Source organism: Pollachius pollachius, assembly GCF_949987615.1.
Source record: "Pollachius pollachius genome assembly, chromosome: 19".
Taxonomy (NCBI): Eukaryota; Metazoa; Chordata; class Actinopteri; order Gadiformes; family Gadidae; genus Pollachius; species Pollachius pollachius.
In genome coordinates, this window is record NC_136952.1 from 11,630,877 (window position 1) to 11,653,248 (window position 22,372).

General features: G+C 48.3%; 2 protein-coding genes across 2 annotated transcripts in view; one reads left to right on the top strand and one right to left on the bottom strand.

Annotated features, from left to right (window-relative positions):
- The window catches only part of shisa9a (shisa family member 9a), a gene marked incomplete at both ends in the record, with an annotated part of 39,852 nt that extends 35,501 nt beyond the window's left edge, over nt 1-4,351 (bottom strand). Inside the window, 2 exons of the mRNA XM_079756833.1 lie at nt 3,087-3,181; nt 3,825-4,351. Of these exons, the coding sequence (XP_079612959.1) occupies nt 3,087-3,181; nt 3,825-4,351 (622 nt within the window). The remainder of the gene's footprint in view (nt 1-3,086; nt 3,182-3,824) is intronic.
- A 1,729-nt stretch (nt 4,352-6,080) lies between these two features.
- cpped1 (calcineurin-like phosphoesterase domain containing 1) overlaps nt 6,081-22,372 on the top strand; it is a 35,046-nt gene continuing 18,754 nt past the window's right edge. Inside the window, exons 1-5 of the mRNA XM_079756391.1 lie at nt 6,081-6,261; nt 7,520-7,729; nt 17,954-18,126; nt 19,389-19,508; nt 20,308-20,440. Of these exons, the coding sequence (XP_079612517.1) occupies nt 6,198-6,261; nt 7,520-7,729; nt 17,954-18,126; nt 19,389-19,508; nt 20,308-20,440 (700 nt within the window). The 5' untranslated portion in view covers nt 6,081-6,197. The remainder of the gene's footprint in view (nt 6,262-7,519; nt 7,730-17,953; nt 18,127-19,388; nt 19,509-20,307; nt 20,441-22,372) is intronic.

Consider the following 22,372-nt stretch of genomic DNA (forward strand, 5'->3'; position numbering starts at 1 on the left):
GGCCACACAAGCCCCCCGGGGGGACTTTCTCTGCCGGGGAATAAGCCAGGGAGAAGGCTGCCAGCACAGATTCATTGATGCCGGTAATAGCGCAATACGGGCCATAAGCTATAATCAATAAATGGTGTGCGCTGAAATACATAATCCCACACGGCCCCTCTCACCACAACACCTGACCCGTCTCCAGCGCCAATGTGGGGGTGCGAGCGCATGTGCACAGTGTGTGAAGAGAAGATGCACGTGTGCAGCGGCCTATTCCACCCGGGCACTTATTTTTACATAGCGCTTCACCTACTATCGCCTCTTCCTCCAATCATCTGCTTTACCGTGCGTTCTGCTCCTCTATCTCGGCAAAGAATCATCATCCAGCACTGTTCATTTGATTTACTTTTCATCAGCCTCTTCTTCCAACTCTGAAATAACACATCCATAACCATCGCCTCCTCTTCTCTCCTCCTTCTTCTCTCCCATCGTCTATTCATTGCTCCATCTGTAATAAATGTCCTCTTCCTCTATCTACGAGAGAGACAGCATAAGAGAGAGAGAACAAGAGAGAGATGGTGACAGACAGAGAGAGAGAGGGGGAGAGATAGAGAGAGAGGGGGAGAGAGAGCGAGAGACAGAGAGAGAGAGAGAGAGAGAGAGAGAGCGAGAGAACAAGCGATGTGTACACCCATCAGGTACGAGAGATCCTGCTGGATCACAAAGGTTAATAGCGTTCCACATGATTACCCACAAGCCCTGGGATTAGTAGGTTCAGGAGAGCAGGTTCCACATCACTAGTAATAATCACTATTTCACAGCAGCCTCCTTTTGACCAATAGAGGTGATCGCCCGCTTCCTGTAATACCCCTCTCTCTCTCCCTACCTCACCCTCTCTCTCTCCTATCTCACCTCTACAGGTCGGCTTATTCCCCGTCCCCGTCACCTACTTGAAGCTCATGTATCCTCAAGTTTAAAGGTACTGCACCATGTATCTCTCTGCGGTCAGACCGATAAAATACGCCTATGGAACTAACCAGGGCCATTAGTGAAAGCCACCTCCACCCTCATATTTCTTTCAATGAGATCCATGTTTACGATGGTGGTGGGCGTGCTGCTTTAACATGAACAAGGTTAGATCATCGTGTCCTCAGTGAATATGGTACATACTGTTTTATCATCAGGCTACTATGCAGCCCCACGCACCCTCCTGACACACACACTCACATAAACAAACACAAACACACACACACACACACACACACACACACACACACACACACACACAAACAGACACATGCACATCCACTCACACAGACACACACACGCTCACGCACACACACACACATGCACATCCATTCACACACGCACACACTTGCACAGACACAAACAACGCATATTTACGCGGGGGCGTAGGAGTGGTTACTCATGTTGCCCTTGCCTACCGGTGGGAAGCGCACCATAAGTTAGTCTCCCAGGTCTATTTATTCCTATATCTTTGAGTTGTAGCGATGCTTACCTAACATGATGAAAATAACACCACAGGAAGAAAAGTGGGACAATCCAACGTTTGAAATAAATGTTTCTTCTTTTTTTCGGGGGGTCCGCCACGTGTCGTGGAATGAAAAGTGCATCGGCGCGCTCCCTCTCTCTGGGGGATTAGTGGTTTTTGACAGACATTGAAATGTATCTCAATGCATTGCCATATTTTACATCAAAAACTCTATATTGTACTAAAGACACAGTGAACTTCTGCACATGCCTTATATTTCTGCGTGGTTAGCGAAGCAGACTTTAAAGCTCTCTTGGCAAACCTTTCATCAGAAAGGCACCAAAGCATCGCGAACGCTCTCTCAATCATCACAGTTGGAAACGAGCGTCGGGTGGAATCCTCCCAGATCCAGACCTCCGTACACGAGAACAGACCATCATTCTAGTGCAGCTGTGGTTAGGGTAGGGCGGTCCAATGGTGGTGGTGGTGGTTGTGGTGGGGGAGGAGAGGGGTGTCTGGGCTGGACTTCATGTCAACTGAACGGCTCCCCTACTGAGCCTGGGTTCGGTAGGGCCAGTGGTGGCCGAGGAGGGGGCGAGGAGGGGGTGGATCGCTGGTGGGTGGTGACCCGTCCAACACAATTGCACTCTGATGTAATCTCGGTGGAAATTGAACACTTTGAGTGGGAGGCGCTTAGATACATCCTTCCTTTCTCTTCCTGTGGACTTAGCGTTTCCAGTCTGGTTTCTGGAAAGGCTCTCTGGAGATCAGTGAATAATGACCACCGAATTGCAATAATTTCACTTTCGCTCAATGATGTTATTTTTGTGAGAAACCTTTTGAGGGCTAAATATGAGATTAACTGCCTGTTGTTGGAGTCTGCGTTCTTAGTTGTTTGATGTTCTGGTGTTAAGACACAAAGCTTACCAAAAAAACGGTACTGTAGCAGCCCACGGGACGCAACAGAAATAGATGGCATTCAGATTCATATTCATATTCAACACACACACACACACACACACACGCACAGGCCCACATCTATGCCCATGTCTTTGCTTTCTTTCAGTTGCCTTCTTTCAATCTGTCTCTCTCTCTCTCTGTCTGTCTGTCTGTCTGTCTCTCTCTCTCTCTCTGTCTCTCTCTCTCTCTAGCGCTCTCTCTCTCGCTCTCTCGTTTTTTCACCGCTTCACCATATCAGGCTTGTTCCTCTCACACATGCACACGCGCACTGTCTTTCAAGTTCTTCTCTCTACACTTGTTATCACATGGGGGCATAAGATAAAAATATACCGGCGAATAACCAACAGATTCGAAAAGCACATCAGAAACCACATGGAACAGCCGTCTGCGCTTTGTGTTTATGAAAGGGCTGGCTAGCTACCAGTGCTAATATACCATTTTCCCTGAAGAAATAATCAAGAGAAATGACCGCGTCTATCAACGGCTCTCAACATATCCGTGTCTTATACTCACACCAACTGCCCCTGTTCATGCCGACACAATTAACACCCCGCAACAATTATCACTTCCAACAGAACACTGATGTAGGTCAAGCAACAATTCAAGCCAGACCAGTAATGAGCTGTTCAAAAACAGTGGCAGAGCAACTCACGGAGGTTAGTGGCCTTGGCAACAAAGTGCTGAGAATGCATCCCCAGGGGGTCCTTACCCCGAAACTGCTCACTCGGAGCTCCGCCCTGGAGAACGCTGGCGACGGCCCTGTCCACACACAGGGAGAGAGAGAGACAGAGGGAGAGAGTGCGACAGAGGGAAACAGAGAGACAGAGAGAGAGGGCGAGAGAGACAGAGAGAGAGAAACAGAGAGAGAGAGAGCGAGAGAGACCGAGGTGAGGTGGGTGGGAGAAAAAGACAGAGATATTAGGAATTGTGTGCATGATATGCTTGCTTTATCAGTTAACCTGTGCCTCTGCACACCATATTTTCTGCACACCATATTATGCACACCATATTTTCATTAAAATATGGGGGGGGGGGGGGGGGAATCATTTCACATATTGAAATGTGCTATATGTGCAAATGCATTATATATGCAATAGAAATGCGAACATTTCGACGGCAGCTGCAGGACGAGTTCATTGCTGCGTATTTCTGAGAGTATTGTTTCACGGTGGAAGCCTGATCCGTATACTTGTGAGCATAACTACACAAACCGAGAGGAGAGGAACAAAGAACAGCACTTCGCGCGCTCCAGACTGTCCGCGTGATGCTGCAAGTCCCGAACAGGCGCGCGGAGCGCAGCGCGGGAGTTAGGAGATAAAAACAGGTGGAAGCTCATGGGTAGAAGAGAGAGAGGGAGAGGGGGGAGAGAGCGGAAGAAAACCAGTAGCACAGTGAGACTAACCTGGACATGTTCTCTCTTTGGGGTCGGTGAGCCTTCTCCAGACCCAGTTTGGTAAAAATACCCACAAGAGCCATGATAGCCACTACTCCACAGATGATGTAAACGATTAAGTTGGTTTTGTCTTTGGTGCTGTCGTGCAGCTTGTTGTTCTTCTTGAACGGGGTCTCCCTGGTCTTCATCCACACCGGGGTGTCGTAGTTCTTACAGGTGCTCTGGTCCAAGCGCGAGTGTTTGAACGAGCAGCAGAATCGGAAGCCACAGGTGCCGCAGCAGTAAAGGTAATTCTCGGTCTTGCAAATGAACGGCGGGTCCCACTGGCCCATCACGTCGAAGTAACCCCGGCATTCCTCCTCCGTGTGCGGCGTCTCCTCCGACACGCTCTCCTCCTCCCTGGATCCGTTGGAGGTGGTGATCATGACGAACCCCCCCAGCAAGCCCGGCTCGCCGTCCGCCTTGCAAACAAGGGCCATAACTTTGACCAACAAGTAGCCTAGGATAAAGTATTTCCCCTTCATGGTGCTTTTGCACCTTCGCTCAATTGCATGCGTAACCGAAACAGGAGGAAAGACAGGCACGCGCTGGTGAAATCAGGAGTCCAGGAACATACATCCAAACGACAATTCACCGCCATCCGCGGCGATTGGCATTTTCTCGAGAAAACCAACGCATGCGCCGATAATCTTCAAGTCCTCACTCTATACCTGAAATAAATCGGATTAAATGTTATGTCAAACTGAGATGCTACACACACATCCAATGGAGCGCCTATGGGTCCGTTCGGCAGCGCATCGCGGGTTCTCAGAACGTTGCGTTATCACAACTGCATCTCTTTGAACATGGCCATCGGCGCGCTCTTACGCACGAGTAGGAAGAAGAGCGAGCCACACCAACGGAGCGCGCGGCGCGACTGAGCGAATTAGAGAGCCGAGGTTTGGTGAAGCCTCGCGCGCACAGAGAGAGGTGGAGATGAGCGAAGACGGGGAAGGGGAGGGAAGGAGAGATGTAGTGCAAGAGTCGGAGTGGGAGAGTGAGAGAGAGAATATATATTGACATAATAACCCAGAAACAAAAAATGCCCAAAAGGTTTCACTCCAATGTTAACAAAGCTTTATTTAATCATAATGTTTATTTAATCATAATGTGTCTTATCTGCAACATGAAGGTCTGATGACTAGGCCTACTTCCCCGTCTGCCGGGAAAAAGCAGGCCTCTAGTCCGGGTGGCCTACTCGAAACATTCAGGCTAAGGTCCTACTCCCCAAGTGATTTTTGTTTTGCTGATATAAACGATTGTGAACTCCCCAATGTCGCGGCGACTGCAGCCTCACCAGGAGCAATTCGTTTAATTTAATTCGTTTTCCAATAATCTTGCAAAAACAATTATAGGCTGTAACCTGTGAAGGTTTTACAACCCCCTCCGACTTGTCATTGATGTACTTTTGCTCCTGATCATTGATTATGAAAATAGCCAAGCAAATAATGTCTCGGTTACAGGCCCACTGGTCAGAGATTAAAAAAACGTTAACATGTAGGGCGATTTAATTAATAATATTAGGTTAGGAGACAGATTTCAAACATAATGAAGTACTAAACCACCGATCACTCCAGCATGATTGCTGCTGACCAGCAGGCTGGGGTCAACCAGTTGTAAACAGATACAGACAGAGATATGGCTATACAGAGTTGCAGACGGGCATGTCTGTAGTTATATCCGTGTTTTAAACTCTTAATTAGTAGTAGTATGTCAGAAGTTATATGGGAACTAAAAATGTATTTGTAAATCATCAACCAACTGTCTTAAATGCTCGGATACATAACGTTAGACCTACATTTCGATATACATGTGATCCCCAAAATCACACATATGGGATTGCTGGCGTTTGGATGATTAACGACTTCCATTTGTACCTGTCCATGGTACTGAAAGGTTCGTCTATTGTCTATCCGTGGTGCTACTCACTGGAGTCTGGATAATTTCCCTAACATACCTAAAGGGTAAATGCTTAAATGGATCTAGGTTATAAGGGGGGAATCAAAACATTCTCTCCACTGAAACATGTGTTAGGTCAACTGGGTTGCACAACTTTGTGCAAATGCATTCGGTACTTTGTGAAAGTTATGCAACGGAACAACCCGCCAGCGAGTAACAAGTCGCCTCCCCTGCAGCCTGCCACCGCTTGGTGGCTGTTGCGTCTCGGGGGAAGTTCCGTGACAGTAGACAGGACGTCTAGTCGATCGCCGAAACAGAGTTTGCAACCTCGCAGAGCAGCGAGAAAACCCCCGGAGTTGTCTAGGTACACGCACCGTTGGCATATACTTGGAGATTCATTGCATTGCTTGGATATCTTCCTAAAGCGTGTTTATGGCTGAGAACGGAGACATCTTTTTACGAGCAAAACGGCGTACGTTCAGCGGACTGACAGAAGGTATTGGATTAGCCCCTGCTGACTAGCTAGTCGCTTACCATAGTTAGAGCGTAACTAATAAGTAAATAGTCGTGGATCTCACAGTGCACCCACAGTTATTACCAGTTCTTATTTATTTATATATTTATATTTACAGTATATATAATCCAAATATACAAGCCATCTGACGGCTGTGATGTTTTGTTACCGTTTCTCTTAAGATCTCGTAACTGTAACTTCCCTATTTTAGCTTTTTCCTAAAGAAATGCACCATGAATGCGAAGCTATCGCTAGTCTATTCAGACAAGTCCACACATAAACTTAAAGTAAGTATCTTTTAGAAAGTAGCGTGTTCATAAGGGCTGCTTGGGAACACTTGGATTTGTGGAAATGTTGGGATCTTGTAAAAAATCTTTAGCTATCACTAGTTGTAGCGCAGAATGCTCACTTTTCTATGAATCTATTTCACATCTTGAAAACATACATTCAAAGCATGGTTGATTTATGCATTCACAAATTGTCAATTATCCAGACAAGATCATCTTGAAGGTAATGACTCATTTTGTTCCCAGGAGTGTGATTACATTTTCTCTGTCTTCTTTCTTTTCCATTCCCTGGTTTTCTGGAGAACATAATTATCATAACTAATTTAAGAGACTATTGCATTGAGAGCTTGTTAAATACTGAAAGTGCTGATAGTGGTGGTGAGATAGTGGGGGAGCGGACAAGTTTTTCTCCAAATCAGATGATCAAGGGGACTGCCTTGCATGTCTACATGCCTGCTCCAGGCTGTCTCTCAGGTCCCATTGCATATCCCAACTCCACTCAGCATCAGTTAGGTCTGTTTCCATGTACAAATGCTGGTGTTTTTCTTTTTAAATAACATCATTTTTTTACCAGATCACTTATAAATATATTAGTGAAAAGGTACTAGGAGGTGTTGTAGTAACTATTTAGGCGTGAGGCTCCATCAATGATTTTTGAGTCACACTGCTGCTCAATACTTCAACATTGAGCTATATATTTCTATTCCAACTGGTTCTTAGAATTCCATGACCTTTCCATGACCTGGCACCAAAACACCTAATCTAAGGCCTAGAGTTATTTAATTGAGGGCGTCTACTACATATTGCTATTGCATATAATAAGGCAATTCCAGTGTGCTCTGTCGAAGGTTAAACAACTAAAACTGGGGTTCCACTTTCACATGACATCAAACGCCCTAACCATCAAATCCCCTCTCCCTGACCCCCATCTTCTCCTTGGCATCCACGGTCAGATGTGGAGCGTGAGTGGCGAGGACCCTTCTGCTTCATCCAGGCCGCAGACCCCCAGCTGGGGCTGATCAACGACTGGAGGGACAGTGGACCTGGGGACGTGTGGTCGGAGGAGGTGCAGCTCATTCAGCAGACGGTGGGGGCCGTCAACAAGCTCCGCCCCCGGCCGAGGTTCATGGTGCTTTGTGGGGACCTGGTCCACTCCATGCCAGGTAACGCGCACGCACAAACACACACACGCACAATCACACACACACATACACATGCACGCACACATGCGCACTCATACACACACACACACACCCACACACACACACACACACACACACACATACACACACACACACACACACACACACACACTCACAGGAACACACATACAGGCACACCTACTCTGTCCACTTATGACCCTTTCATGATGAGAAAGTAGCCCTCTTCCCTTTGTGTATTTTTGTATATACGAATTAGACATAGCTCCGGTTTTTCTTTGGTTGATTCTGCATATTATGTATTATGTTGCGACCCTTTCCTAATGTTGTAAATCTGATATAATCCTAAATATCAAAGCATACTGCTCAGAATCTCAAACCATGATCAAAAGATTGTAAATTAACTTGATTGTTCCCATTTTGTATGGAAATTCTTGATTCCTGAAAACCCTTTTCATCTCATCAATTTTACAATTATTGCCGGTAAAATAATGGTCTCAAAAAATTATTCTTACAAAAAAAGATTGTTTTTTTTAACGTTTGATGGATGGCTGAACATTTTAATTTTAATTTCTAAAGCCTTGAACAGGCATAGGATTTCTGTAGGGTGAAAGGCTTTGGCGAAGGAACACTGCGACATCTATCAAAGCTGTCTTTGACTGAACAAACACATGTATGCAGGTGATTAAGGTGGCATTAGCCAATGAGCAAATAGTAGTGAAAAAGCTGAGTTGGGCAGTGAAAGACAACCAAGCTGTCTTTGACTGAATTAATGACATGTATGCGAGTGATTAAGGTGGCATTAGCCAATGAGCAAATAATAGTAAAAAAGCTTAGTTGTGCTTTGGTTAGTCAATCAGCCTAATTGACCCCTTTGGGCAATGAGAAAACCTCATTTGGAAGCAGTTTCCCGGAGTAAACCTAGGCAGCAACTGTGGAAATGTCAAACTAGGTTCTTGGTAAGTCGACCAAGACATTCCATTCACCATGGTACCAGACAGATTTTATTCTGTCAAGATATGGGCACAGGCACAGAGTGTAACCACATGTCTATACTTAACATATCACTTATTCTAGCCCAAGTATATCAGGGTTATATCCTGTGAAATGTAATTTAAAATTCGATCAAGTCGGGTCCATTGCAACCTGTAATACGGTACGACGTGACAAATTGAGACAGCTGTGGTTCTGGAGATATGGCAATCACTTGTACGCCTCAGGCAGAATGGATTGTTTTTGACCTGAATGCTCAGTAAATCACTTGAGACAGCAGAGGGGTTTTCAGTGGCCTGAGTATAAATCAATACCGGGTGCATATCCACAACGGGCGACCAGGGCAAACAAGCACCTTGCACAGGGATCCAACAGGCGCGCCGGGAACAGAACACAACAGCATCACCGGCGTGGAGAAATTCAACTGCTGCCCTCTGCACAAATCAACTCCACAGGTCCTGCTTTTTACCATCCTCAACTCCAGGAGTGGAAGCTGGCTCAGTGGTTCCGGAGAAGTGTGTACACACACCCACCTCGCATCTGCAAAAAATATGAGCATAGCGGTATCCATTTTATTCCCTCCCACTGATCACGTACATCTACCTCCGAGATGTATCAGAATGCGGGCCGTGCTCAGATTCCCAGCTTAAGCACTCATCCGTCTTTAAAGGGAATGGAATATGTCGGCGCCAAGGAAATGATTAATGTATCCTACCGCTCCCCCCCATAGATAGTGCTAGGCTTAATTAAAACGCTGGGTGAAGGAACTTCAGCTTTGGCGATAGATGGGTCTCAATTTGGCGTCATCATCAGGGGGTATGCACTCTGATATGCTCCGATATGCCCCCCCACGCCCCTCCCCCGCCTGCTGATCTAATTGATTGCCAGAATAAATTCCGACAGGAGCTGATAATCATCCCATGAAACAACTAGCCAAGATTCATATCAGTAGCTCAGTTATTTTTGCAAAAAAATTAGCTAGCACAGTGTAAAATTATTATGTATGTTTTTTTGGTTGTTGGTTTGTCGGAGAGTAACAGGAGTATTCATTCCTCTGACTGATGGCTCTGGTTAGTAAACACTGGAGGCGCTGTGACAGTGTGTGCTGTTTATCTATGAAAAAGCACCTGGGTGCCTTCAAGCTATTTTAATATAAAGGCAGCACTGGCGTCGGGGCGGGGGGGTAACGTCCCAGGGGCTTGTGCGGAGGCAGAATGGGAGGCCTCTTTAACATTTCATGCTCGTTTTAATTAATAGTCGTGTTGTTTTCTGAAGGCCAGTGTGCCTGTATTGCATTCACTTCAAGACTGATGAATTGCCTCTCACTCCATTTTTGGTTTCGATGCTGTATATATGTTGAGGTTTCAGGACATTACAAAGTGACTCGCTGCAAACACTTCACTTTATCAAACAGGTTAGATATTGAACTACACAATTATTGATACATTTGTTTATATTACAACCCCCCTGGAAAGTGACTCAACGAAGGGAGTACACAATTAACTAAGTGTCTGTTGTTAATTCCCCAACTTATGTGGTATCTGACCCTGCTGTTTTTTTTGGATGATATAGGCACTGTTTTATTCGCCTTCTTTTTCTATGTTTAGACCATCCGGTGTGTGGGAATTGATATTTATAGATCTGGTTGTGAAATGGCTTGTATGGCCATAGGCACACTCACACCTATGTACTTCAAGATAGAGGTTGGCGCCGGTTGTGTGCTTGAAACACTGACTGCCAGCCTCTGTTAAGAGTTATGAAATTTGTGTGTGTGTGTGTGTGTGTGTGTGTGCGCATTTGTGTGTTTTGGCCAGATATTGGCCTAATTTGATAACGGGGTAAGAGGAGCGTGCGGGCTAGCCACACTGGAGAGATAACAGTTAGTAGGAAAAAAGTGCGCCGCGAGCTAACAACCGAGGCAAACTACCTTTGCATGACAATTAGAGGAGCTAGCATGGGGTGCCTGCCTGCCTCCCTGCTCTCCTGTATAGCCTCAAGGAATGGGCTGAGGAAAAAACTGAGAGGAAAGAGAGGAGAGGAAGAACGGTAAGTAGACAGGCCAATTTTCTCTCTAGCACTGTCTCTAATTATCTGGCTCTGTCTCTCTCTCTCTCCCTTTCGCTCACTCTTCACTCACTCACTCTCTCATTGCCTTCATGTGTCTCTTTAATCTCTCTCTCTCTCTCTCTCTCTCTCTCTGCCCCTTTCCTTCCCCCTCTGATTCACTCTAGTTTTTTTTGAGATGTGTTCATCCCACTGATTAAAACATAACAAAAGATAAGATATCTTAAGATTACTTAAGTTATCCGGCAGTGCAGACATAGAACATTGTGTTTCAGACATGGACTTTCATGCCATACCAGTGTCACCTCCTGTTTTTTTTATCACCAAAGGGCTCATCCACAATGTACTCTATCTACGATTTGGTCTCCAGCTTAGTCATCATGACCCCCACCAAAGGAACACCCCCACCCTCCTCTTTCTCTCTTTTGTTGTGGCTCCAGCCTCTAAACATAACCCATGCTGATTTGTATCCTTACCCGGACAGTCATAAAGCACAGCCCTCACACTAGCCCTCTCTATTATCGCAGAGAGTCTGGCTTTCTGCCTCCCAGTATGTCTCTATGTTATGCTCGTATCTTGTCCACGACTTCCCCATCCCAGCCTCTAAGCTGAGCTTTCCTCGCTGTCTCAGTCCCTCAGTCTTTGCCTCGTCAGCCAGCCCCCCGCCCCCGTTAAGCTGCATTTATAGGTCACCTCCAGGTCCTGGCCCCGGAGCCCATCGCAGACACTGATACTGTAAGCTTTTGGTGGTGGATGGTGTTGCTTTGGTGGGCCGGGGTGTGAGTGGTGGTGGTGGCTGGGTGGCGGAGGGTTTAAGAAGTGCCTTGCTCCCGGGGCCCGTGTTGACACCACAGTGTCAGCCCGTGTTAGCGTCATAACCCTGGCGGAGCATGTTGTACGCGTCATCCTCATTACGCCCCCCGTCCGTCATCAACAGCCTCGCTGCCGGTGCCGGCGCCCGCTCCGGTGCCGTTGGGACGCTGTGGTCCGACCATGTGGCCCGCCGCGGGGTAGGGGCGGCGTGGTGGTGGTGGAGGGGGGAGATGGTTTCACGGGCGGGGGGGGAAGCGGTCCTTCCTCCGCTCCCTTGTTGACATTTCCTCTTCCGAGCGTTTATTTACTGTGCTGAACGGAAAGGTTGCCGGTGGGGGGGTAGGCGAGGCAATGGACCGCCATACTGCGTTCACCAGCACCACCGGCGACAGGAAATTGGCGACTCTATTTCTTTTTTCACCCCCTCTTTTCTTATCCTGTTGTCTTTCTCTCTCAATCTCTCCATCGCTTCTTTTCTCGCTCTCTCTTGCTCTCTCTGTTTCCGTCTCTCTCTCTCTTTCTCAATCTGTGCTTCCTCAGGTATTCTCTCTGAGCCATATTGTTTCCGCTTCACTCTCTTCGCCTCCCTTTATGTCTCTCTGTCTTTCTCTTCTTCATTCTCCTCCCGGTATCATCTCTTCATCCTCTGCCCCCTCTTCTTCTTCATCTTCCTCGCGGCGGTAAACAGCCGACCCTCGGTGTGCCAGCTCAGCGGTGTGTACCACGACATGAGCTCACCGTTCTGAAACGGTGCGCTGCAAATACACCACTGCCTTTTGCTTTTCTTTCGTCCTCCCTGCCCGCAGTGAATGTGTCCTATTGGTGCACATCAGACCTCGCTGGATTCATTGAAACGGAGCTGTGGTGGTGGTGTTGGTGGTGTTGGTGGTGGTGGTGGTGGTGGTGTTGGTGGTGGTGGTGTTGGTGGTGTTGGTGGTGGTGGTGGTGGTGGTGGTGGTGGTTTCGGGGGGGAGGAGAAGGGGGCCGGATTATACGGGCATCAAATCTAAAAAGGCTGCACATGTTGGCCCCGCCGGACAGAGTCATTAATCCCCTTCGTAACCGTGATGATAAATACTGAGTCATAATGACATCTGGGCGCAGCCTTACTGATGGGAGCTGGCGACGGTGGGGGTCCGGGGCGGCTTCCCCGGACAGATGTCCAGTCAGTCAAACGCCGCCGTAGCCCACGCAAAAATAAACTATAGCCGACCTCCTGCTGGGATCACAAGGTCGTAGCAGCACACATGCACACGCTCGCACCCACACGCTTATGCACACACACACACACACAATAACCCATGCCCTTCGAGCGTGCCCCCTTCCAAGGTGTGCTGTTAAGTCCCGCCTCCTCTCTGTGGACTGCGCTGCTGATGTTCCGCTTGCCTTTTTAACTGACAGCTTGTGCCTGTGATCCTGTTGATCGGGATTCGCTCTGCACGAGGGGGGGGGGGGATTTCACATCTCAAGGACTTCCTTCAATCACAATATACCCCTCAACTCCCCCCAACCTTGTCTCTCTCTCTCGCTCTGTGTGTCTGTGTGTGTGTGTTTGGGCATGTGTTGTGAGTCTCCTTTCAGTGCCAACATATGAAAGGGAGGGGATGGAGGGAGGGGAGGGAGGGAAGGGAAGAGGGAGATGATTAGATTAGAAGAACAGGCTGGGCTTAACACTCGGCTAATGAGCACTACAAAGGATCCCAGCCTCGCACCCGGGAGGGATGAGCACGGAGTAACTGACGAAACGTGCGCCGCGGCGGTTGAATAGTGCACGTGTGTGCCCTACTGTGTGTGTATCTGTGTGTGTGTGTGTGTGTGTGTGTGTGTTTCTGGTTGAGCATTCGAATGGGCCACGGCTGTCCCTAGGCCTTTGCGGCTCTGAAAGGTAGGTTACGATCACCTTGGCCCCCCCCCCCCCCCCCCCCCCCCCGTTGCCTCTGTTTAGCTGTAGGAGCACCTCTAATTGTTGTTGAAGGCGCGAAAAAGCAGGGCCTTCTGGTGTGGGTGTCTGACGGTGTGTGTGTGTATGCGCCTGCTTTTTGTCTAAATGCATATTTCAAACATCACCATGAGACCGTCCCGTTCAAGTGCGTTAACGTCACACGTTACGTTTGCTAACGTTACACTTTAATAATGCTCGTGGGGAAATTACATGCTCTGCACAAACGCGTCCTGCTAGGAGCCGTGTGACGCCCGCCATGAGGGGAGTGCCCGGGTAGTAACCCCAGGTGTAGTGCCCGGGAACTCACCCCAGGTGTAGTGCCCGAGTACTAACCCCAGGTGTAGTGTCCGGGTACTAACCCCAGGTGTAGTGCCCGGGAACTAACCCCAGGTATAGTGCCCAGGAACTCAACCCAGGTGTAGTGCCCGGGTACTAACCCCAGTTGTATTGCCCGGGAACTAACCCCAGGTATAGTGCCCAGGAACTCAACCCAGGTGTAGTGCCCGGGTACTCACCCCAGTTGTAGTGCCCGGGTACTAACCCCAGGTGTAGTGCCCGGGAACTAACCCCAGGTGTAGTGCCCGGGTACTCACCCCAGGTGTAGTGCCCGGGAACTAACCCCAGGTGTAGTGCCCGGGTACTCACCCCAGGTGTAGTGCCCGGGTACTCACCCCAGGTGTAGTGCTCGGGTACTCATCCCAGGTGTAGTGCCCGGGTACTAACCCTAGGTGTAGTGCCCGGGAACTAACCCCAGGTGTAGTGCCCGGGTGCTACCTGTGAGCATTGCAGCATTGCACAATGCATTGTGTTTCGCATGTTTTGTCATGTGGTGTGGGAGTTGAACCCAGCACAGGGATTGAGCACAGGGAGAACATACAAAGTCTACACAGAACGGTCCCGCATCCCGGGATTTGAACCCTTCTTGTGGTGGGGCAGCAGTGCTGCTACCTCCTTCTGGCAGTGAAGGAAAAACAATTATTCAAGGACAAATCAGCTCTCCGGGGGAGGGACTTTCAGTTCACCATGAACACGGAGCGGCAAATTAGAAAAACAATGAGTGCGAAAGTGTAGCAATTAAAATGTAATAACAATGTTAAAATATGAATAGAAATCTGAATTGGAGGCTTTTCTCCGATTATTGTCTTTACTTTAACCAGATTCAAAAGAAAAGCACAGAGAGCACAACCATCAGAGATTTTTCAACAAGAAAGAGCTTTGGCCATGTTTGTTAATCAATTTATAACCCAAGCACTATTCACTAGCTATTCGCTACCGTTCAACAGTGGCCAACACCGCAAAATGGTGACAGGAATCCTGTGATTTCCTGTATGAATACAGAGTATTTGTAGAAAAAATCATACACGCTGTTTTTTGTTCCTGCTTCATTTCGATGCGGTTATGACTAGACACACCTGGGACGCGACCGTGCTCTCTGCCCGGCGCTTCTCATCCTGCGCCTCTGCTGGAACAATTTAAAAAAAGGACTCCCTTCCCAAAGCAACGATATCGACAGCACAACAAGAGAAACAAAGCCAACACCTGACCTCATTTCACCTGTTGCCCTTTGAAGGCTGTGCCAGGCACCACTGGCAAACTGTGAAGTCAGACTACGGGCGAACCCAGCTGCTTTGGATGAGCATGCGCCACAGGCTGAGGGATATAATATATGTTGTATGGCTGGATCTGGCCAGCTCATGCAGCTCATACTCCATCTGTGCAAGGTCCACTGTGACCACCTACACACGCAGAGGACTAGCCCCTCACCTGTCCCCTGGATGGATGCTGCCATCAGCCCATAGCCAGGCCCACCATTGGTCTCTTTGTCTCACGCCTTTGACTGCTGTGAGACAGGTGGCTCTGGATTTGAACACCCACTGTCCACACTAAAGCCTACCTGTAGGTATCCCTGAGCAAGATGCCCTCACCACGAACATGCGCTGACTAAAACACTATTTACCCGTGAACCGACACCGGGTAGAAACTGTAGGACAACATAACTACAGGACAACATAAAAAATAAGTAAAAGGAAAAACACCAGAAAATTGGTTTTGAATAGCTGTGGAAGAAGATATCCAGAACAACATGAGGGTATTAGGGGGCATCTGCCAGATCTAACTGACCACCCCCCCCCCCCCCCCCTTCCCCCATCCCTCCCTGGTACAGCACGAGTCCCCCCCAACCCAACAACTCACTTGAGCTTCATTAGTTTCCATGGTTTCCTTTGGATTGTTCCCACCAACAAATAGCAAAATATTGTTATTGTGTACTAATGACTCCTGATGTCTGTGATTTCAGATGTCGCCTTCGTTTTCTGTCCCTCTCTCTCTCTCTCTTGCTCTCTCTCGCTCTCTCTCTCTCTCTCTCTCTCTCTCTCTCTCGCTTTCTCTCTCTCTTTCTCCCTCTCTCTCTCTCTCTCTCTCTCTCTCTCTCTCTCTCTCTCCCTCTCGTGTGCGTGCATGTTCCTGGGTTTTTCTGTGCACGCGGGAGGCATGGCTGCTCAGGTCTCTGGTGTCTGAGGTCGGCTGACCTGTGGGGTGTGTGTGTGGAGACGGACACTCTTTATATCTTCCCCCTCCTTCTCGTTTCACGCTGGCATTAACGCCGGCTTCATCACGCTCCTCAATCAAGCACAACGTGCTGCGGAGGGAGATGATGGGGGGTCTTATGTAACCAGTCCTGTCCAAACATCTAAGGGAACGTCTGTTTTGAAAGTAGGCCAGTAAAATAATTACTCAGAAGAATAAATTGGAATAAAATAGACAAGGAAACGGGAGTGGAAGAAAACGGAGGGGGGGAGGGGGGTTTAGGAGGAAAGAGGAAAAAAAAGACATATCCGCGGAGGATGTGCTTGGCAGTTAATACACATACTCATTTATAAATAGATCTCTCTCTCACCCGTCACGCTGGCCTTCGTCCACACGAGGGCCGGACGCGTTTGACATTTGAAGACCAGCCGCTCGCCAAGGCATCTGCTCAGCGTGAACTCTGGGTCTGATCGGGACGTGCCGGAGTGTGGGGGGGACGCGGCGGCAAAACTAATGTTTTTTACGCAACCGCGCAAAGTCCCGTAAGAAGGGGTTTATGCGTGATGAGGCTGGGCTATGATACTGCAGGCCCCTTCTTCTGCCCTCGGTTGTGACCAGTTGCTTTGTTTCTCTGTTTGGAACAGATGCACTGTGAGAAACAACACTGCTGTGGTCGGTGCAACAGGAAGTAGTAGAATTGGAAGGAACTAGGGAATGGCAGCTTTGTTATGCTAATTGAGGACCCTGTTTTGGCCAGAATGACCAATATGCTCAGAATGGTCATTGTGTTTTGATCGATCACTCTCATTTAGAATGACCAATATCATGTGCATGGAACAAACTGATAACACACCTTTATGTAGGTGAAGGCTTAGCAGTGAGCTCATGGTATTGATCAACAATCTGTTACTGGTGTCATTGTCATCCGACTCCTTAGCCATCCTTACACCCGTTCCAATTATACCAGCTTTAGGTCTCTCTCTTAGTCTCTTGTCTATCTCTCTCTGCCTCTCTCTGCCTCTCTCAGTCTCTCTCAGTCCTTCTTGTCCCTCTCTGTTCCTCTCTGTCCACCTCTGTCTCTCTCTGTCTGTCTCTATAGCGCTCTGTCCCTCTCTTTCTCTCTCCGTCTCTCTCTGTCCATCTCTTTCTCTTTTTCTTTATTTTACATTACTCCTCTTCATCAACCACCACTGCGCTCACTCACCAATTTATCTTTTTTTTATTGCTTTCACTCGCCCACTCGTCCACCCCCTCTCTCTCTATCTCTCCCTTAATTTCAGTTGAAAAAACGCAGCTAATATTGCCTAAAGCGAACATTATTGTATTTTAGGTAAGCTGTGTCGTTAATCACATGATATACAACTGCACGGAAAGCACGATGCAGGAATATGAACATAGAAAGTACTGAGAAATGTATGAAATATACTGAAAAAATCTCTCTGTCCCTCTCTGATTGTCTCTCACACTCTGTTCCTCTGATTGTCTCTCACACTCTGTTCCTTCTCTCTCTCTCCCTCTCCCTCTCTCCCTCTCTCTCTCTCCCTATCTCCCCCTCTCTCTCTCTCCCCTCTCTCTCTCTCTTTCCCCTCTCCCCTCTCCCCTCTCTCTCTCTCCCTCTCTCCCCCTCTCTCTCTCCCTATCTCCCCCTCTCTCTCTCTCTCCCCTCTCTCTCTCTCTTTCCCCTCTCCCCTCTCCCCTCTCTCTCTCTCCCTCTCTCCCCCTCTCTCTCTCTCTCTCCGTCTCCCCTCTCCCCTCTCTCTCTCTCTCTCTCTTTCCCCTCTCCCCTCTCTCCTCTCTCTCTCTCCCTCTCTCCCCCTCTCTCTCTCTCTTTCTCTTTCCCCTCTCCCCTCTCTCTCTCCCCCTCTCTCTCCCTCCCTCCCTCTCCCCAGGCTCCCCCTACAGGTCTGGACAGGAGGCGGACCTGAAGCGGGCCCTGGAGGACACGGACCCCTCCATCCCGCTGGTGTTTGTGAGCGGCAACCACGACCTGGGCAACACCCCCACCCCGGCCACCGTGCAGCAGTACTGCCAGGACTGGGGGGACGACTACTTCAGCTTCTGGGTGAGTGCCACCGCTGGGGGGGCTGGTCATCTCTCAAGACTACTTTTGAGGGGCCCGATCTAGAGATCCAGAACCGAGTCCAAGGTACCTTGACCAATCAGGATACAGTGTTAAGCTATGCATAGCCTTGCTTTTCAGTCTCTCTTGTGACTCTTTCGTTGTTTGAGAGAGACTGGAGGAAGACCCTCACAATTAGGGCTTGTCAATCGGGCGCTGCTTGAGCTTTGATTGGGCGAGATGATTGGGCGAGAAAAGATGAAACAGGCAGCTCGATGGACCAATGGGTGGCTGGAACCACTAATCCGAGGGAGCTACTAAAAGCTAAAAGCAACACATGGTTCAGAGTCGTCAGACTGAGCTATACATCCTCGTTATGGTTCCAGGAGCGGACAAATGAACTGACTTGTGATTGGTTGGAACAGACTTGGCTCTGGTTGGACTGGAGTGGCTACCTAAAGTAAAGATGTGTAGGCAGGAGCCTTTTTAAAAAGATCATGCAAGCCTCTGGTCTGTCTTAAAATGAGTCACTGTGTGTTGATGCAGGAAGCTCTGCTGGGTAGTGTTTAATGTTGATGGCCATGTCCGAGAGAGGGTTACGCTTCTGGGACATTTGTAGTAGAACGAGACAGTGGGTGGTGCATTTAATCCGAAAGATCGCTGATTATAACGCTAATTCTCAACAGCGCATACTCGCAAACATAAAAAGAAGCATCACAAAGTTGCCGTGGGACGTAACTCTGGGGAAAACACCTCGTCCCTTCTCCATAGAACCTGAATTTGAGGTTGATTTGAACTGAAACATGCAGTTCACGTACAAAGAGAATTGGGGTGGGGGGTGGAGGTGGGTTAGTGGGTGTTTCAATTATCAAATTGAAGTACTAATAATTATAGTAATAGGTAGTACAAGTCTAAAAAGACAAAGAGAAGGAGATGGCATGGAAACAGATGTTTTATTGCTCAGGCATTTTTAATACAATCACTGTGATTGTTATTGACGATACTTAGGGGACTTTGATTCCCTTGTAATTAGGCCATGATTAGCAGCTGATATATTTTCAATCCCTGCTCCTTTTATCCAAGAGATGCGTTCAAAGGCAGCAGGTGTGACGCGGTGGATGTGGAAACCCCTATAAAGACTATCATTTGAAATCCATCCTCCCGACTGCAATTAAACGTCAGGGTAAAAGGCTGTACACTTGATTCAGCGTCTCTGCGGCTACCTCCACTAACTCTGGTTTGATTTGTGTGCGGGGCCGTCCCAGGTGGGTGGAGTCCTGTGCCTGGTGCTCAACTCCCAGTTGTTCTATGACGCCTCGCTCTGCCCCGCGCTGAAGGAGGCCCAGGACGTGTGGCTGAACCAACAGCTACACAACTGCTTGGAGGTGAGCTGCGGCAATGTTAAAATTAAACGACATTATACATTTTATGCTCCATATGATTTGTTGCCGGTTTCAACATTTTGTTGAAAAAGATTTTATATTTTGGATTCAGACTCTCGAGACACTTCATCTGGGGGGACTTTCATATGAGGCTGAGAGCAAGCAAGGTTTCAGGGTTTTATTTTTAATTTTAATACAAGCCAAGTTCTTTTGAGTCAGTGCTTACAATATAAAGAGGCGAGCCACTTAAAATTTTTCTGGAAGAGACCGGTTGTTCTAGTGCTTTATGATTGTTGAAAGGAAAGATTTATATATATATAGACATGAAGCTGAAGCAAAACACAGGAAGGTAATACTGAGTGCAGGCTCTCAGATTTTCCAAAAACCGACAAAGGATCATTTCGACACATTTGGGTGACACCGGCTGAAAGGAGGTCCACAATGAGAGGGAGAGACAGGTAAGGGCAGGCTGATTTATGGAGGTGCTCAGAAGGTGAGATGTAATGTGACTCAGGGGGTCCGGAGGACACTTGTATCTTGTGTTCAGATAATGGCCGACTTGTGTCCTGGCGCCACATGACGTAGCAATTCAATTTCCTGTTTGTCCGTTCTGAGATCTACCCATCAATCAGCTGTCTGTCTGTGTGCGTGGCTGCGTGCGTGTGTGTGGGTGTGCACTTGTTCACCTGTGTGTTTGCATTTTTGTGTGTGTGTGTGATTGTGTGCGCGTGTGTTCCTGTGTGTGTGTGTGTGTGTGTGTGTGTGTGTGTGTGTGTGTGTGTGATTGTGTGTTTGTTCTCAGGAGCCCCGGCCTAAGCACGTCCTGGTGTTCCAGCACATCCCTCTGTACCTGAAGACCCCCGACGAGGACGACGACTACTTCAACCTGCACAAGGACGTCAGGCCCCGCCTCCTGGAGAAGTTCAAGGCAGCAGGTAAAGAGCGTTTAATTAAACCAATCACGGGGCGGACAATGATTACACCTGTTCAGGTGATATGGGACACGGCTCCCAAGTTGGTTGTGACATGAGGGTGACCCGTGTGTATATTAAGCTAATGCAGTCTTGACTTAAAAAATTATAAGTATAGATTCAGACTGCCGGAAGAAATCCCCGCTGCTCTCCATGCTTACTAATTCAGTCTGCTCTCCCGTGGTCTATACCTCTCCCCCTGAATCTCGCCCAGGGCTGCAAACAGAGGATGTCAGGAATCCTTTGTCAAACCCAAGGATAACCCGAACCCAGGCCCGGCTAAAACTCCAGCTTAAAAGCCTGCTCTTGTGGCGGGGGCCGACAGGATTAGCGTGCCATTAGCCTTAGCAACAGGGGCCAGCGTGCTCGTAAGAGCGTCCTAATTAAATTAATCGACTCGCCGCCCGGCACTCTATCCGGTACGACTCTCCGCAATCACAGCCCATTGTCACGGGCTTACGGGCCGGGCTGAAACAAGAGGTGTAGGGAAGGGTAACTCCTACTGTCTCTCTCTCTCTCGCTCTTGCTCTCGCTCTTGCTCTCTCTCTCTCTCACTCTCTCTCTCTCTCTCTCTCTCTCTCTTTCTCCCTCTTTCTCCCTCTTTCTCTGGCATTTCTTTCATGCATTCTCTCACTAATTCACTATATACCCCTCTCGTTCTTCTTTCGTGATCTCTCTCTCTCTCTCTCTCTCTCTCTCTCTCTCTCTCTCTCTCTCACGGTCTCTCTCACGGTGCTCTGTCCATGCTTCTCAGTCAAAGCTTCAAGGTGATCCAAGGTGAAGCTCTTAAGGGGGATGCCTTTGATTTAATTAAGGGGGACAGAATAGCCTAGCGGTGAGGGGTGTTTGACTCCCCCAGTCCAATAGGTGCCGTTTTTGAACCCCAAATGAGTGCAGTCTACCTGTAAGGCATCCTCGAGCAAGATGCCCTAACCTCTAGCCTGCTCATTCATGTCATGTAAGGAAAATCACACCCTTTGGATCAAATTGTTGGCTAGATAATACATTTAACCCTCAGTTAATCTGGAGGGGTCATCTCCGTATGGGAAACATTTGATCATATTTCTGGTCCTTTGACCTCCCTCTGTATATTTTTTATTTCTTCTTCTGCTTCTTTTACTTAATCTTCTTCTTCTTCTTCTTCTTCTTCTTCTTCTTCTTCTTCTTCTCTCGATCTCACGTTATGGGTGATCTATTCCTTTGGGGGAACAAGAAAGCGAGGCGTGCCTCTGTTCCTTTGACATGTGGTTGGGTAGTGTGTGTGTGTGGGGGGGGGGGGGGAGAGTGTGGACACATCAGCGCTTGGTGTTAATGTATGTACAGGGAGGTGGGGGCCACCTTTGCCTTTGTTATTTTCCGTCGCCCCTTTCTTTTCCCCCTCTACACTTTTGTTCACACTCCTCGGTGGCCCTTATGAATTCAGAGTACATACGGGGCGTGCACACGGTCATTTATTATTGACGACGGCCGTGTTCTAAAGCAGTGCAGCCCCTGGTTCCCAGGCCGACATGTACAGTAAGGGTAATTGTATCGGATGTAGGGTCTGTGTCTGTGTGTGTGTGTGTGTGTGTGTGCATGTATGAAGAGCATGTATGTGTATACGTCTTTGTGGGTGAGAGAGAGAGAGTGTGTGTGTGTGTGGAAGAGAATGTGTGTGTGTGTGTGTGTGTGTGTGTGTGTGTGGGAAGAGTGTATATGGTTTGTGCTTGAGAGAGAGAGCGAGGGAGTGTGCGTCATGTATCCATGCGTGTGTGTGTGTGCAGGGAGTGAGGGGGCTTTGATTGAGGGCGGAGGTGTGTTTAATGTTTCCCCTCTCATCCTCTCTCTCTCTCTCTCTCTCTCTCTCTCTCTCTCTCTCTCTCTCTCTCTCTCTCTCTCTCTCTGGAGAGAAGAGCT